This window comes from Triticum dicoccoides, chromosome 1B (genome assembly GCF_002162155.2).
Source record: "Triticum dicoccoides isolate Atlit2015 ecotype Zavitan chromosome 1B, WEW_v2.0, whole genome shotgun sequence".
NCBI lineage: Eukaryota > Viridiplantae > Streptophyta > Magnoliopsida > Poales > Poaceae > Triticum > Triticum dicoccoides.
The window spans coordinates 681240260-681255172 of NC_041381.1; the positions used below are offsets into that span (position 1 = coordinate 681240260).

Genomic DNA, 14913 nt, shown 5'->3' on the forward strand with positions numbered 1-14913 from the left:
GCGGCGCGGCCTGGCGCGCGCTGGAGTCGGGCGGCGCGTCCTCGCGAGCTGGAGGCTGGGCGGCGTGCGCGGAGTGTGAGCTGCTGTTGTGCGAGCACGCGTGGATCTGGCGTGCCGCAGTCGCGGCGGCGGGCAGATCCAGGGCGCTGCGAGGGGGTGCTCTGTCGTCGCCCCTGCACGGATCTGCGGCGTGCCGGTCGCGGGTGGCGCGTGTGGGGCTCCGGGACGCCCGAATCTGGAGCGTAGGAGGCATGCTGGGCGGGAGGGCTCCGCCAGAGCGGATCTGGGCGCGGTGGGCGCTTGGTGACCGCGGGCGGTGCTAGAGCGGAGGGGCCCCGGCCGCGGTACGGATGCGGGGTGCAGGACCGATCTGGTCTCTGCAGGCCCGCCGTCGGGAGGCTTGGCGGTGGCCCTGCGCAGCGGTGGCGCGCCCGTTGTGTGGGGGCGCGTTTTCAGTGGAGGCACAGGTCGACCTCGGCCTGCTGCGTGGGAGTGGCTGTCCCGGGTGATAGCCTGGTCGGTGCTGGCCGGCCGGCGGCGACGGCGTCTTTGGGCGTCGCTATCCTCCTTGGAGGCGTCGTCGGGATTCACATAGCTAGATCTCCCGGATCAGGTCCTTTGGGTGAAAACCCAAATCCTGCTGCAGGGTCGGGCGGTGGCGTCGTCCTCAACGTCGTTCCCCTCTCTAGGGCACCGTCTTGAAGACTTTGATCCCTTTGGTGCTTCCTACAGCTGGACGTGCAGGGTAGCTTCTGTGGCAATGATGACGGTGGTGTGCAATGTCGGAGGCGTGGCCTTGGTCGTGATAGTCGACTCTTCTTTCTCCGGCGTGTCCGTGGGTGTGCCTCGACTGCCTGTTGCTGTGAAGTCGAAGCCGCGGTGGGGGGGCGGTGGTAGACGATGACACATGACAGATGGCTCGTTCGGTGATCCCTTGTGACGCCACCCCAGCGTAGTTCCCTTAGTAGTACACCGTCGGAGTTGAAGCTGCGTTGCCTAGTATGGGATGTGTGGAGTGGTGTGCTGCAGCTATTAGGGCCGTTGTTGTTTTTTTCTTTGATCTTCGGATCTGGTCCTAGGACCTTCGCCATTTTGTTGTTTTCCGCTGCTTCCTGCTATTATCAATGAAATGCCAGTGATGCTGGATCTTTCAAAAAAAAAGTGCGAAGAGCACGTCGCTCCTTTTCTTGACTGAGAATGACAGCTTGATCATACATATGTAGTAGTTGACTCCATCACTAATACATTATCTGTTTGAACTGCCAAAATGTCTTGCACCCTGGGTGACACCCTAGATTATTCGTGCTCCCTCCTTCATTCAACCTTCTTTGAACATGCAGACCGAATATTTTGTCTCGTACTCCTTCGGTAAGGAAATCTAAGAGCATTTAGATCACTAAATGCATGATCTAAACGCTCTTATATTTCTTTATAGAGGGAGTAATCTATTTTAATCTATTTTTTATGAATATAATTGTAGATTTATTGGACATATATAGTTTGTCGTTGCCAAATATCCTTTCACTAGCAGAAAACGTGTTTTTTTAGACAATCTTGCGAAGTTTTATTCAACCGTCACAATGTTTATAGGGACAAAGAGAATTCCTTAGGAGTGACCTAGCCAAACATGGCGGCCAGGCCCCAAAGATAAATCATATTTCGCAAGATTCTGAGCATCAAAATTTAAGCTCATAAACTCATGAACTATATTATAAGAATTAAAAGAAACTGAACGGAGTTTTATCTCTTGAACGATTACACCATAGCCGGTTGCACTCCCCTTGTTGATCTCCTCAACGACCCCCTTAGAGCATCTCCAGCCGTTTGGCCCCCCAGGGCGCCGAAAAAGAGCGGCCTAGGAGTGAGCCGGCGCTAGTTCGGCCCCTGGATTCGTTTCTCTTCAGCCACGCGCCCAGGTACCGCCCCAGAAGGCGCTCCATATTCAAAATCCATCATTTCCGCTCAAAAAAACAACAAACCGGCGATCATCGCAATAATTCGGCGATTCACGGTGCCACAGTTCGCGATCAAATGTAGTTCGGCGTACAAAAAAAGGAAGGACACGGAAGGCGTCAAGCGCCGAGCTCAACCTCCGGCGGCGTCGGTGGCGGCGCACGCGGGCTGGGAGGAGTCGGCGCGGCTTCCAGGCTGTTCGGCGCGACTGAGGCATCATCGTCGGTGGGGCTGGGCGTCGCGGAGGCGTCGTCCTCAGCCGCCGGGCTGGGCGGCGGCGCCGGTATCTGGTTCAGGATGAGGCTGCGATTGGCCAAGAACCACGCCTTGAGCTTCTCGTCGCCGCTCTGGAGCATGTCAGCGCCGCTCATCAAAAAGGCGAGGTCGTTATTCCTCTTCTTGGCGTCTTGAGCTTTGAGCTTCGCGGTGGCGCTGGTCCGGAGCAAGTCGAGTTTGACGGCGTTGTTCGTCATCAAAACAACCCACCTCGCCTCGGTTTTCTTGTCTCGTTCGGCGGCCCTGGTCTTGGCGTCGGCGAGGCAGTGTTCGATGGACTCTTGCACGCGTGTGGCAGCTGACTCGACATATTTCGCCTTCTTGGCACCTTTGTTGCCGTTCGGGCGCCCGTCAGCCGCGCCCGCGGTCAGCTCGTCCGGTTTGTATGTCTTCTTGGCCTTGGGGAGAGTGCGTCGGACGGCCGCCCATTTTTCGCACTTGTCGACCCGCTTGAAGACGTGGAGGTACTTGAAGTCTACGTCGCTGTTGTCGTCGCGGAACATGGCGGACATGCGTAGCAGCTGCGTCGAAGAAAGGACATCAGTCGGCACCAGAGCGCGCGCCAGGGCGCGTACAAGGCGAAAGAACGCTCTCGGAGCGAAAGAACGGCGTGCGGTACCTGATCCTCGAGGCTGGTGCCGCTCTCCGGGCGAGCCGTGACCTCCTCGACGACCCCATGCCCTTTGTTGCACGCCGTTTGGATGAGCGACCAATGGTTCACCATCCCCTTCGACCCCCGCTTCATGTGCATGCCTTTGAAGTAGGGGTCGATGAGCTTCCGCTCGTCGAACTCGGCCTTGATGCGGTCCCAATACGTCTCGATGCTCTGATTCGTGTCGGTGACCGGGTCGAGGCAGACAACCTTCCACGCTTCGGCGAGGCACTCATCTTCCCTGGACGCCCATTTGATGTGTGGCTCGCCGGACTTGGCCGCCGTCTTCTTCTTCTTCTTCTTCTTCTTCTTCTTCTTCTCGCCTTTCCTCGTCGGCGCCGGCTCCTCCTCCTCTTCTTCCTCCTCCTCCGGTTCTTCCTCGCCGTAGTCGACCTCGCCGTCCATGTCGGCGAGGCCAATCGAGCCGTCATGCGTAGTGAATCCGGGGGAGGCGGCGGCGACAGTCGAGCTGGCTGCGATGATGTCCTCCATGTCGGCCTCCGTCGTGTCGGCGTCGCCGAGATGCGACGAGGATGAGGCTTGCGAGTAGAGGCCGCGGCGAAGAGGGGGCGTTGGTGAGGCGGCGTAGTCCGGCGACGAGTACGTGTAAGACAGGTACTGCACGTCGGCGAACGCGGGCGAGGGCGTGCGCTGGGCAGGGCACCCATGGGGGAAGGTGATGTCGGGGTTGAAACCATCGTGGGCGTCCCCATCGGCATAGCCCGGCGACAGCGTGCTCCATGGGTGCGGCGACGACGAGAACCCGGCCGGAGAGCCGACGCTTTGCTGGCTGCAGGCCGCGTACGGGTGCCCACCGGGTGGATTTGCCATCACCGCGCGCGCAACCTCCGCCTGTTCGGCGGCATGCTCCGCCGCCGCCGCCGCCGCCGCAACGTACGCCGCTTTTTTCCTCGCCTTCTTGGCCCTGTTGCGCATGTCGGCGGTGACGGCCTCTCGGCGCTCCACATCCGCCTTCCACTCGGTGTTGGTCATGCCGGGGGGCTTGGAGAGCGGAGCCCTCGGCTTCCTTTGCTTCGGCTGGGCGGCGGTGACGGTGGGATTCGTCGCGGCGCGCGACATCACGTACTTCTTCGACGGCATGGCCGACGGAAGGACAAGGAGGAGGCGGGGGTTTGGTGGGAGGAATGGAGAAGAGAGGGGTGAACGCGGGAGGAAACGGCGGGAAAAGGGCTTCCAGTCGCCGACAGAGCGGACCCACGCGCTTTTCGCTTGTGCCGGCGCGCCCAGACGACACCCGACCGTTTGGGTTCGGGGCGGGATCGCCGGCTCTGGATTTCACCCAAACCGACGCTAAACGAGATCCTGGGGGCATGACTGGGCTGATTTTTGGCCACCGACGCTAAAAAAATGCCTTGAAAGGGCCTGTTTGGGTACGGCTGGATATACTCTTACAATCCGAGCCACATGAATACGATGTATGTTAAGATCATCTGACTAGCACAAAACGCGTGGGACGCAAATCGGGGTGCCCGTGGCCGGCCGCTGACCCATGGCGCGCCCCAGTGGCCCAGTCCTTATCATATACACGTGTCCCCTGACGTGGCTCCAGCCTTTCGCGCCCCCCTCCAACTCTCCTTCCCCCTTCCTCTCCCTCGCCCCGCCTCTCCTCTCCGCCCCCACCACCACCATCTCCCCTGCCTCTCCTCTCACCGCGCACCTCCTCCCCGGAACCACCGCGCCGGCCCGCCCCGCGCCGCCGCCCGATCCGCGACAGCCAGCCCCGCCGCCCGGAGCAAGGAGGGCCATCCTTCCAGGTGAGAGATCGACTCTCCCCCGCCCCCGTCCCCGCCCCGTCCAAATCCGCGCGCAATGCTCGCCCAATTCCGCCCCCTCGCGCGCGCGGTTCCGCGGGGTCCTGCTCGTCGTCGTAGCCGCGAATGCTCGTGCGACGGGAAGGAGTTCCCGGAGCGCCCGTGCTCGCCGGGCGAGCTCGCGCGCGCGCGTACGGGCGGGCCTCGCCGGGAATTGAGCGCCGCCGTGGTTCCGCTCGGATTTTTCAGGAGAGGGTCCCGTGCGTACGTAGGAGTAGTCGAATTCCCTTTGGGCATTCGAGGCCGGCGCCGGAATTGGTAATAATACTAATACTACTAGTAGTACTAGTTATTAGCATTTTAGTTTAGTAGTAGAGGTATATACCGACAGGGGCCGGCCGTTCGAGATTGGTTGGGGAATTAACCTGCTGTGTGCTGTGTTGGTCTACGCTGCAGACCGACAGTGATGTCGCTGGTTCTCTGGGTTGTTGCGTGTGCGCTTGAAACTGGGGGTGGAACTGATCGATCTGTCGATCGATCTGGTGTCGCTGTTTGGGGCTTGGATCATGCTTGATGCGTTTGTGTCTGGGCTTGGAACCCGCTGTGTTTGGGGCTTCCAGACAGAGGAAACTCTTTCTACCTCTGTGTGAAACGTATTCCACCATACGGAAGACTGTACATCATATAAGAGTATGAGATTAAGTTACACGAACAGTCTATTTTCTTTTCGGGAAGAAAAGAAACAGTCTGGTTGGTTGCTTCTGGCTCTGCTGCGGCCCGAAATAATTTGCCAGTGATGTGCCACTATGTGTCAAACCTCACTTTTGATGAAAACTGCATACCGCAAGGGAGATTCCCTACAGGTTTATTGTCCGCGGTGCTACGGAATCTCTCACCTACGCTATGCCTGCCGGGACCCATTAGAAACTGGCACATGTGGAAGCTTACTTCACCTGTACTTTTAGTTCAGTAAATTAGTAGTACTATATGGCATGTCGTTACAGTCTTGAATTCTACATGGCAGACAGGCAGGCGTTCAGTAAAGGCATGGCGCATGACGAAGCTGTGGCTGCCCAGAAGACTGGGAAATCAGGCTCACCTCCTAAGGTAAGAATCGCTGATTTACAAGTATCCGCTGACTACTAAGATGCTGCTTTCAAAGAGAGGAAAACTCTGATTTAAGAGAACTTGCTGACTGCTGAGAAATTGTCCGACCTTCTATGGCATGGTCTTTCTGGAAATTAGCTGTATGATTTGTTATAAGCAATTCATTGCCAAAACAAATATCTATGTATACAATTTTAAAGATCCGTAAATGCAGCAAAGAACACCACTGGTATTACTGGCCTTCAGAAATTAATATGCAGTGTCGTTGCCTTGTTGGTCTGTCAATACAACTCACACAAATGGCTTATGGATCACCATCATTTGCAGGATCAACCAGCTCCCAGTCCATATCCTGATTGGTCGGCCGTGCAGGTTGAGTGTTTTGCCGTTCTCTTACTGTCCCCACTTCCCAAAGACTCTATAACACAGTAATTTAAGCACTAACATCAAACCTTTACAGGCATACTACAGTTCTGGTGTCATGCCACCGACATATTTTGCCCCAGCCATAGCTGCGGGTCATCCACCTCCACCGTATATGTGGGGTCCTCAGGTATTTGGTTTTTTATCTCTGTACAGTGGTGTTTCTTCATGCACTGTATTGAATCCAAGCTCCTTCTCCTCATCTCTGCAGCATATGATGCCACCCCCTTTTGGAACGCCATATGCAATGTACCCACATGGTGGAGCTTACCCGCACCCGCTTGTGCCCATGGTAAACATCAGATTGCCCTGTGCTTCTTTGCACTTTGCTTAAATAAAACTCAATGTTTGAAGCTTCAGACATTTATGCACTTTTTCGTGAAAAAGAAGACAAAATATATGTTGTTATCACCATCTGTAGTAGTAGTATTGTGGTTTGAAGGACACAAGGATAGTAGAGTTCCATTATGTTGACTATGAGCCTCAATTAAAATATGTTCCAGCACACTGCAATTTTGGAACAACCTAGCATAGAACATCTGCATTAGGAAAGATGTTACTACACTGCAATTTCGGAACAATCAAATGTTAAATGGGTCATTTTGATGTTACTCAGATACTATTATGTTCCTTTTGGTGTGCTGTAAGTCACCACCGGCTGCATAGAATATCGTTGTTAGGGAAGATATATATGGTGTAGCTTGCTTATCAGAAGAAAAGATCCATAGTGTGAATCTGTATTCTATAACTTTTATGCAATATCAGATTCATACTCATTTGTAATGATCTGTCGTGCCCTTTGACCACACTCATTTCCATAGTTATATTTTACTTCCAGCATCTGAACCTGTTATGTTGATATATTCCTTGAACACAACTTCTAAGTTTCTAGTTCGGATTATTTCTGTTCATCTGATTTTTGTCTTGATGCTTTCAAGATGGCAAGTCCATTGAGCGTGGAGCCAGCCAAATCTGCAAACAGTAAGGATAAAAGTTCCAATAAGAAACTTAAGGAAATTGATGGGTCTGCAGTATCTACCGGCAGTGGTAACAGTAAAAAAACATCATCCAGGTATTTACATGCTTTTCTTCTGCTCCTGGAATCAAGTATTCCTGTCCTCTTCTGGTAAACTGACGCTATGCTCTTCTGATGGTCAATTCAGTGGGGATTATAGTGGAGAGGGCTCCAGTGATGTTAATGATCTGAAGGTACCAATTTGGATGTGTGGTTGTACATGTATTATGTTTAGTGTCTGGACAATCCTGATTTAGGCTAAAACTTTACATGTTCAGGTGAGCGGGACTCCTAGGAAACGGAGCTTGGATGGTGGATTTGGTATTTCACTTTTCTAACGACTTGTTTAATTTTCAGAGGTTCTAGTATTAGTACCTACTTTGATTAGTCATTCTGCTGCATTAGCCATCTTGCACTGTAACACTTCTCTTATGCTTTTTTTTGGTAGGCAAACTTGCATCTTTTTTCCTTTGCTTGGAAAATAGATACACTTGCTTCTTTGAGTCGCTTCATAGCTGTAACCAAGTCACTCTCCTAAGTTTCACTGTTGGCAAGAAAGTGGCTAATACCTTAAACCTTTCTCCAGACGCAGAAGCAATCGCGGCAGCAAGGAATAAAGATGTTGTAGCTTCTAGTCCGATAATTCGAAATGGCGCAATTTTGTCAAATCAATGCTTTCCAGCTCCAGTCATTAAACCCAGTGTTACCAATGTTGCTAATTCAAGGGCAATAGGCACACCGGTGTCTCCATTGCCAGGTTTTACGGGTCCAATTCATACCGGAATATCAACTGAATTATCATCTAAGGTACATTCCATCTATTGTTTGTTTAGATCCGATAGAAAATCTGGATTATGACTGTTTTTTTTTTCATGCAACAACCCAATTCCTAGCGTTTTTTTGTTAGGTTATTATTATTGTTACGCCAACAGTATGTGCTAGACCATTTCTGTTTCAGGGATTGAATTTTTCTCTTTTTTTTGGAATTTCTCCATGCCAGGATGAGAGGGAAGTAAAGCGTGAAAAGAGAAAGCAATCAAATAGGGAATCTGCTAGACGGTCGAGGCTGAGAAAGCAGGTATATTGTGTTGGCCTTGTTTTCCTATTAACTCATAGGGCTCTCTTGTATGTACTCTTTGATGAATGTGTTGCAATGTAGCAATATCCAATCCTCGAAAAGGAAAAGCAGTATCTGGAAACATGGACATGAAGCCGAATTGAATTTTCTCCCAAACTATTATTTGCATCTTAGTACAGTGATACTGGGACGCAGTACGCCAATTGATATTTGTGTCCTCTTGGTGTAGGCTGAGACAGAGGAGTTGGCCACACAAGTAGAATCGCTTACAGCTGAGAACACGTCTCTAAAATCTGAAATCGGCAAGCTAACGAAAAGCTCCGAGAAGCTCAGAATAGAGAATTCCGCTCTAGTGGTATGGAACCTTCTTTCCATTGATAACTGGTCTATCTTTACCATGTTCCATAGTTTGTTCTGGCCGGTGTTTGAATCTACCCTTGTCTAACGGAACAAACACATCGCATCCCAGGTGAAACTTAAGGGCACCGCAGCACCGACCAACGCAGAAATGCCCCTGGACAAATCAGCGGCAGCTGCTGCAGCATCCTCCTCCCCTCGCATCGTGGAGAATTTCTTGTCGATGATCGACGACACAAGCAAGTCAGGTGTAAACAACCACATGGAGCACAGCGAGCCCAAGCTTCGCCAGCTCCTCGGCTCCAGCGCGACAACGGATGTTGTGGCTGCAAACTGATTGATTGATCAGCCTCTCGCTGGCGCAGACTAATACACCTTGCATGCGGCCTGGGGTTTCAGCAAGCTCATGCTGCTCACATAACACATCGGCGTGACAGTGTAGGTATTTTTATTTGGTGAGTATATTCAGGAACTCCGGCGGTCATATCTACTCCGTATTCCGGTTCCTGACGGCTACTGTACTTTAGGCACTGATGCTGAAGTCTCGGTGTGTCCCATGTTTTCACTGTAATTTTAATTAGCAGTGTTGTAATATAGGGGTGTTGCGCTTCATGCCAACCTTTCTAAAAACCTTTTGGGATCTCTGAACGTGTGGTGCCATACAAACTCAAACTGTGAAGACAGTATACGCAAGAGGTTGTGGGAACATATACCGAAATTAAGTGCTTTACTTGGACCCATAAGTGTTGTTGCAATTTGTGCACTTCGTCTATGATATTACTGATCATGATGGAGCTATGCTGGTCAATATGGGGGAAGACCGCTGCATTCCCGGCACCCCAAATCTTTCAGAGGGCAAGGCGCCACACTTCGTGATGCTCGCATCGGAGTCGATGATATGGCTTGTGAGTTTTCTTTTTTTTTTTTGCGGGAAAAACTTTCGATCTATTCATCTTCAATCAGGTTGAGCCAACTGTTGTAGCCAGTTGTGGAACAGAAACCGGCGAAGACCGACCTTGTTGGGAACCTTTGAGTCCCGAATATTATCAACGCGATGGTCCTTGTAGTCCTTACACATCAAAAACACTTGGGGGGCGATCTTACGCCTCGGTTAAGGAGATCATAATAACCCCATTGAATCAAGAATCCAGCAACAAAGACGACATGGGCTGCAAGTCTGCAACTCCAATCACGCAGCATGGGATGGGCGATTACATATGTTAGAAATTACACCGTTTCCCACCAGGAGACTAGTATGGTAGGTTTAATGGAGTGTGAGGATAGGTTGTCTTTTTTTTACAGGAACTAGCAAAACGGCCCGTGCATTGTAAGGGAAGAAAAAATATTATAATCTCCAATGGCCATGACCACATTTTGTTGCATCCCTGAGATACACTATCACTCTCGACTTCGTGAAATCGTGAACAATTTTTGAAAATCATGAAAAATTTTAAACTCGTGAACATATCTGAAGTTATGAACATTTTTCAAATTCTTGAACATTTCTACAGATTTTGAACATTTTCTAAATTCATGAACATTTTATACTGTTTGCAAAAAAAATGTTTAAAAAATTTAAAACATTTTACTTGAATAGGCGAACATTTGTAGAATCAACAAACATTTATTTAGAAATTGGTGGATTTTTTTTTTAAATTCACGAACATTTTTTTATGTAACAAACATTTTTTAAAATGCATGATAATTTTTTGAATCAGGGAATTTTTTCTGAATCAATAAACTATTTTGTAAGTCACAAACAGTTTTTGAATTTTTACGATATTATTGAATTCATGAACATTTTTTGTATTGGCGAAATTTTGTTCAATTTCATTTAGAAAAATAATACACAAACATTTAGAAATATCATGAACATTTTTTGATTTCCCGAACATTTGTTTTCAAAGTTGTGGACATTTTTTTGGTATGAAATATTTTTTGGAAAATAGCGAACATTTTCTGAATCCACAAACGTTTGTGAATTATTAAATATTTTATTGCGAAATTCGGATTTTTTTTTAAATTTTTTGAAGTCCCCAATTATTTAAATTGGAAAAAAACAAAGACTGAAAAGGAAAACAAAATTTAAAAAATAGGCCGCCCGAACATGGGCCGGCCCAAACAGGCGTGCTGTGTCTTCTCCCAGCATGCAGAGCGCAGTATAGAAGGTTCCTACTACATGGGTCGGACCGTCCCCTTTATTAATATTAGGCACAAATATAAGATATTATTCTTAGATAATTGACATATCATTTACAAATAGTTGAGAAATAAAGACATGAATCAAGCTTTCCAAAAAATCAGAGGATCTATTGGTATTTGAGAAATCACACAACTTGGTGTTCTCTTGAATCATGATGACTACGCAACAAGATTGCACTAAAAAACACATCTGACGAGAAAACAAGGAACGAAAAAGAGGGCGAATAAAACGTCAAATTTTTATGAAGTGAGGGAGAGGGAAACGAGAGGCAAATGGTGAATAATGTAAATTGTAAGGAGATGAGATTTGTGATTAGGAACCTGGTTGATGTTGATGATGTCTCCCCAGCAACGGCGCCAGAAATTCCTTTTGATATTTGCTTGAACTACATCGGTATTTCCCAAAAGAGGAAGGGATGATGCAGCACAACAACGGTAGGTATTTCCCTCAGTGATGAGACCAAGGTTATCGAACCAGTAGGAGAATCATGCAACACAACTTAAACAATTCATGCACACAAATAACAAATACTTGCAACCCGACGTGTTAAAGGGGTTGTCAATCTCTTTCGGGTAACGGCGCCAGAAGGCACGGAGACGGGAGAAAGTTGTAATAGATTGGATAAATATATCGCAAATAAGATAAAGTGCAGCAAAATATTTTTGTATTTTTGGTTTAATAGATCTGAAAATAAAAACAAATAAAATAGATCGCGAAGACAAGTATAATAAAGAAGAGACCCGGGGGCCGTAGGTTTACTAGTGATTTCTCTCGAGAAAAATAGCAAACGATGGAAAAACAATTACTGTTGGGCAACTAATAGAACTTCAAATAATCATGACGATATCCAGGCAATGATCATTATATAGGCATTACGTCCAAGATTAGTAGATCGACTTCTGTCTGCATCTACTACTATTACTCCACACATCGACCGCTATCCGGCATGCATCTAGTGTATTAAGTTCATGGAAAATGGAGTAATGCAATAAGAACCATGACATGATGTAGACAAGATCTATTTATGTAGAAATAGACCCCATCTTGTTATCCTTAATAACAACGATACATACGTGTCGTTTCCCCTTCTGTCACTGGGATCAAGCACCGTAAGATCGAACCCATCACAAAGCACCTCTTCCCATTGCAAGATAAATAGATCAAGTTGGCCAAACAAAACCCAAATATCGGAGAAGAAATACAAGGCTATAAGCAATCATGCATAATAGATCAAGACCCAAATAACTTTCATGGATAAAAACATATATCTGATCATAAAATCAAAGTTCATCGGATCCCAACAAACACACCGCAAAAAGACTTAGATCATATGGATCTTCAAGAGACCATTGTATTGAGAATCAAGAGAGAGAGAGAGGAAGCCATCTAGCAACTAACTATGGACCCGTAGCTCTACAACGAACTACTCACGCATCATCGGAGAGGCACCAATGGACATGATGAAACCCTCCGTGATGGTGTCTAGATTGGATCTGGTGTTTCTGGAACTTGTGGAGGCTGTAATTGATTTTCGTCGACTCCCCTAAGGTTTCTGAAATATTGGGGTATTTATAGAGCAAAGAGGCTGTGCGGGAGGCCATCGAGGTGGGCATAACCCACCTGGGCGCGCCTGGCCCCTAGGCGCGCCCTGGTGGGTTGTGCCCCCCTCAGGGCACCCCTCTAGTACTTCTTTGGCCCAACTTGTGTCTTCTGGTCCAGGAAAAATCCATAAAAAGTTTCGCTGTGTTTGGACTCCGTTTGGTATTGATTTCCTGCGATGTAAAAAACAAGCAGAAAACAACAATTAGCACTGGGCACTATGTCAATAGGTTAGTACCAAAAATGATATAAAATGATTATAAAATGATTGTAAAATATCCAAGAATGGTAATATAACAGCATGGAACAATAAAAAATTATAGATACGTTGGAGACGTGTCAGCATCCCCAAGCTTAATTCCTGCTCGTCCTCGAGTAGGTAAATGATAAAAACAGAATTTTTGATGTGAACCGCTGGCTAACATGTTCATCACAATATTATTTTCTTTGTAGCATGGATATTTGGACTTTTATATGGTTCAAAGAAATAGTCTAGTTTTTACATTAAGACTTTAATACTCAAGCATATCAACAAGCAACCATGTCTTTTAAAATATCAACGCTAAAGCAAGTTATCTCTAGCCCATTATGCTCAGTCATTGATCCATTCATGAAACACACTTGAATACTAGCTATACCCAATGCTCAAATACGATCATAGTGCCCATTAGTTGGTGCTTTATAAGAGAAGATGGAGACTCAAATTAAAAAAATGCATAAAGTAAAAGAAAAGGCCCTTCACAGAGGGAAGTAGGGATTTGTAGAGGTGCCAGAGCTCAAAGCGAAAATTGAGAGATAAAAACATTTTGGGAGGCATACTTTTCCCACCAACGAAAACGACTTAGAGTTCCCAACACTTTTCATGCTAGATACATCATAGGCGGTTCCCAAACAGAAAATCAAGTTTATTCCTTTTCCACCATACTTTCAGTTTCCATGGCTAACCGTATCCATGGGTGCCCTCCATACCAACACTTTCCGAGGAATTTATTATTGGGCAACAAAAAGTAAATTCATTTCTCATTTAGGGACAGGACATCCCTAATACCTTTGCCGTACTCTCGTGCAATGACAAGTGAATAAACACTCATCGTGAGAATAACACATCTAGCATGGAAAACATCGGCCACCCCTCACCACCTCGCGAGCGGTACGAGCACACAAAACAGAAATTTATTTTGAAGATTAGAGATGGCATATACAAATTTGCTTAGAACGGCGCGAAAATACCGCATATAGGTAGGTAAGTGGACTCATATAGCAGAACTGGTTAAAAGGGTTTTGGATGCACAAGTAGTTATCATACTTAGTGCAAAATGAAGGCTAGAAAAAAGATTGAGAAGCGTCCAACCAAGAAACAAAAAATATCGTACATGAGCATCAAGCATAAGTAACACCGAATAATGCACCACAAGTAGGATATAATTTCATTGTATAACTATTGACTTTCGTGCTTGCATAGGGAATCACAAACCTTAGCACCAATATTCTTACTAAAGCATAATTACTCATCAACATGACTCACATATCATATCGTCATATCTCAAAATCATTACTAAGAATCAAGTTTATTTTGTCCAATGATCTTCATGAAAGTTTTTATAATATCTTCCTTGGATATATATCACTTTGGAACTATTTCATATGTTGCTTTTAATAAGATCAAACAAATATAAGTGAAGAACATGAGCATAATATTTCTTTCTCTCAAAATAATCTAAAGTGAAGCAAGAGAGAATTTCTCAAAAAATTTACTAACTCCCAAATAAATCTAAGTGAAGCATGAGAGCGTTTCTTAAAAATAACAAAGCACACCGTGCTCAAAAAGATATAAGTGAAGCACTAAAGCAATTCCATGGCTCTAAAAATTTAATATGTGACTGATAGCCCACAAGTATAGGGGGTCGAAATAGTTTTCGAGGGTAGAGTATTCAACCCAAATTTATTGATTCGACACAAGGGGAGCCAAAGAATATTCTCAAGTATTAGCAGTTGAGTTGTCAATTCAACCACACCTGGATAACTTAGTATCTGCAACAAAGTATTTAGTAGCAAAGTAGTATGGAAGTAACGGTAACAGTAGCAAAAGTAATAGTAGCAGTTTTGTAGTAATTATAACAGTAGCAACGGTAAAGTAAATAAGCAAAGCACAATATGTGAAAAGCTTGTAGGCATTGGATTAGTGATGGATAATTATGTCGGATGCGATTCCTCATGTAATAGTTATAACACAGGGTGACACAGAACTAGCTCTAGTTCATCAATGTAATGTAGGCATGTATTCCGAATATAGTCATACGTGCTTATGGAAAAGAACTTGCATGACATCTTTTGTCCTACCCTCCCGTGGCAGCAGGGTCCTAGTGGAAACTAAGGGATATTAAGGCCTCCTTTTAATAGAGTACCAGACCAAAGCATTAACACATAGTGAATACATGAACTCCTCAAACTATGGTTATCACCGAGAAGTATCCCGAT

The 14913-nt window shown here is 46.7% G+C and overlaps 1 protein-coding gene across 2 annotated transcripts; it reads left to right on the top strand.

Moving 5' to 3' along the window:
* Positions 1–4514: 4514 nt before the first annotated feature.
* Positions 4515–9376, top strand: LOC119349632 (common plant regulatory factor 1-like). 2 transcript variants are annotated; one of them, XM_037617708.1, is made up of 12 exons: positions 4515–4656; positions 5678–5760; positions 6088–6132; positions 6221–6313; positions 6395–6475; positions 7122–7255; positions 7347–7392; positions 7477–7519; positions 7785–8005; positions 8199–8276; positions 8506–8631; positions 8746–9376. In XM_037617708.1, exons 2-12 carry the CDS (start codon positions 5701–5703, stop codon positions 8968–8970), a joined length of 1152 nt encoding a protein of 383 aa, XP_037473605.1. In that variant the 5' UTR covers positions 4515–4656; positions 5678–5700; the 3' UTR covers positions 8971–9376. The 2 variants fall into 2 exon arrangements, with proteins under 2 accessions (XP_037473605.1, XP_037473606.1); XM_037617709.1 differs by having other exon boundaries at positions 5682–5760.
* The last annotated feature ends 5537 nt before the right edge of the window (positions 9377–14913 follow it).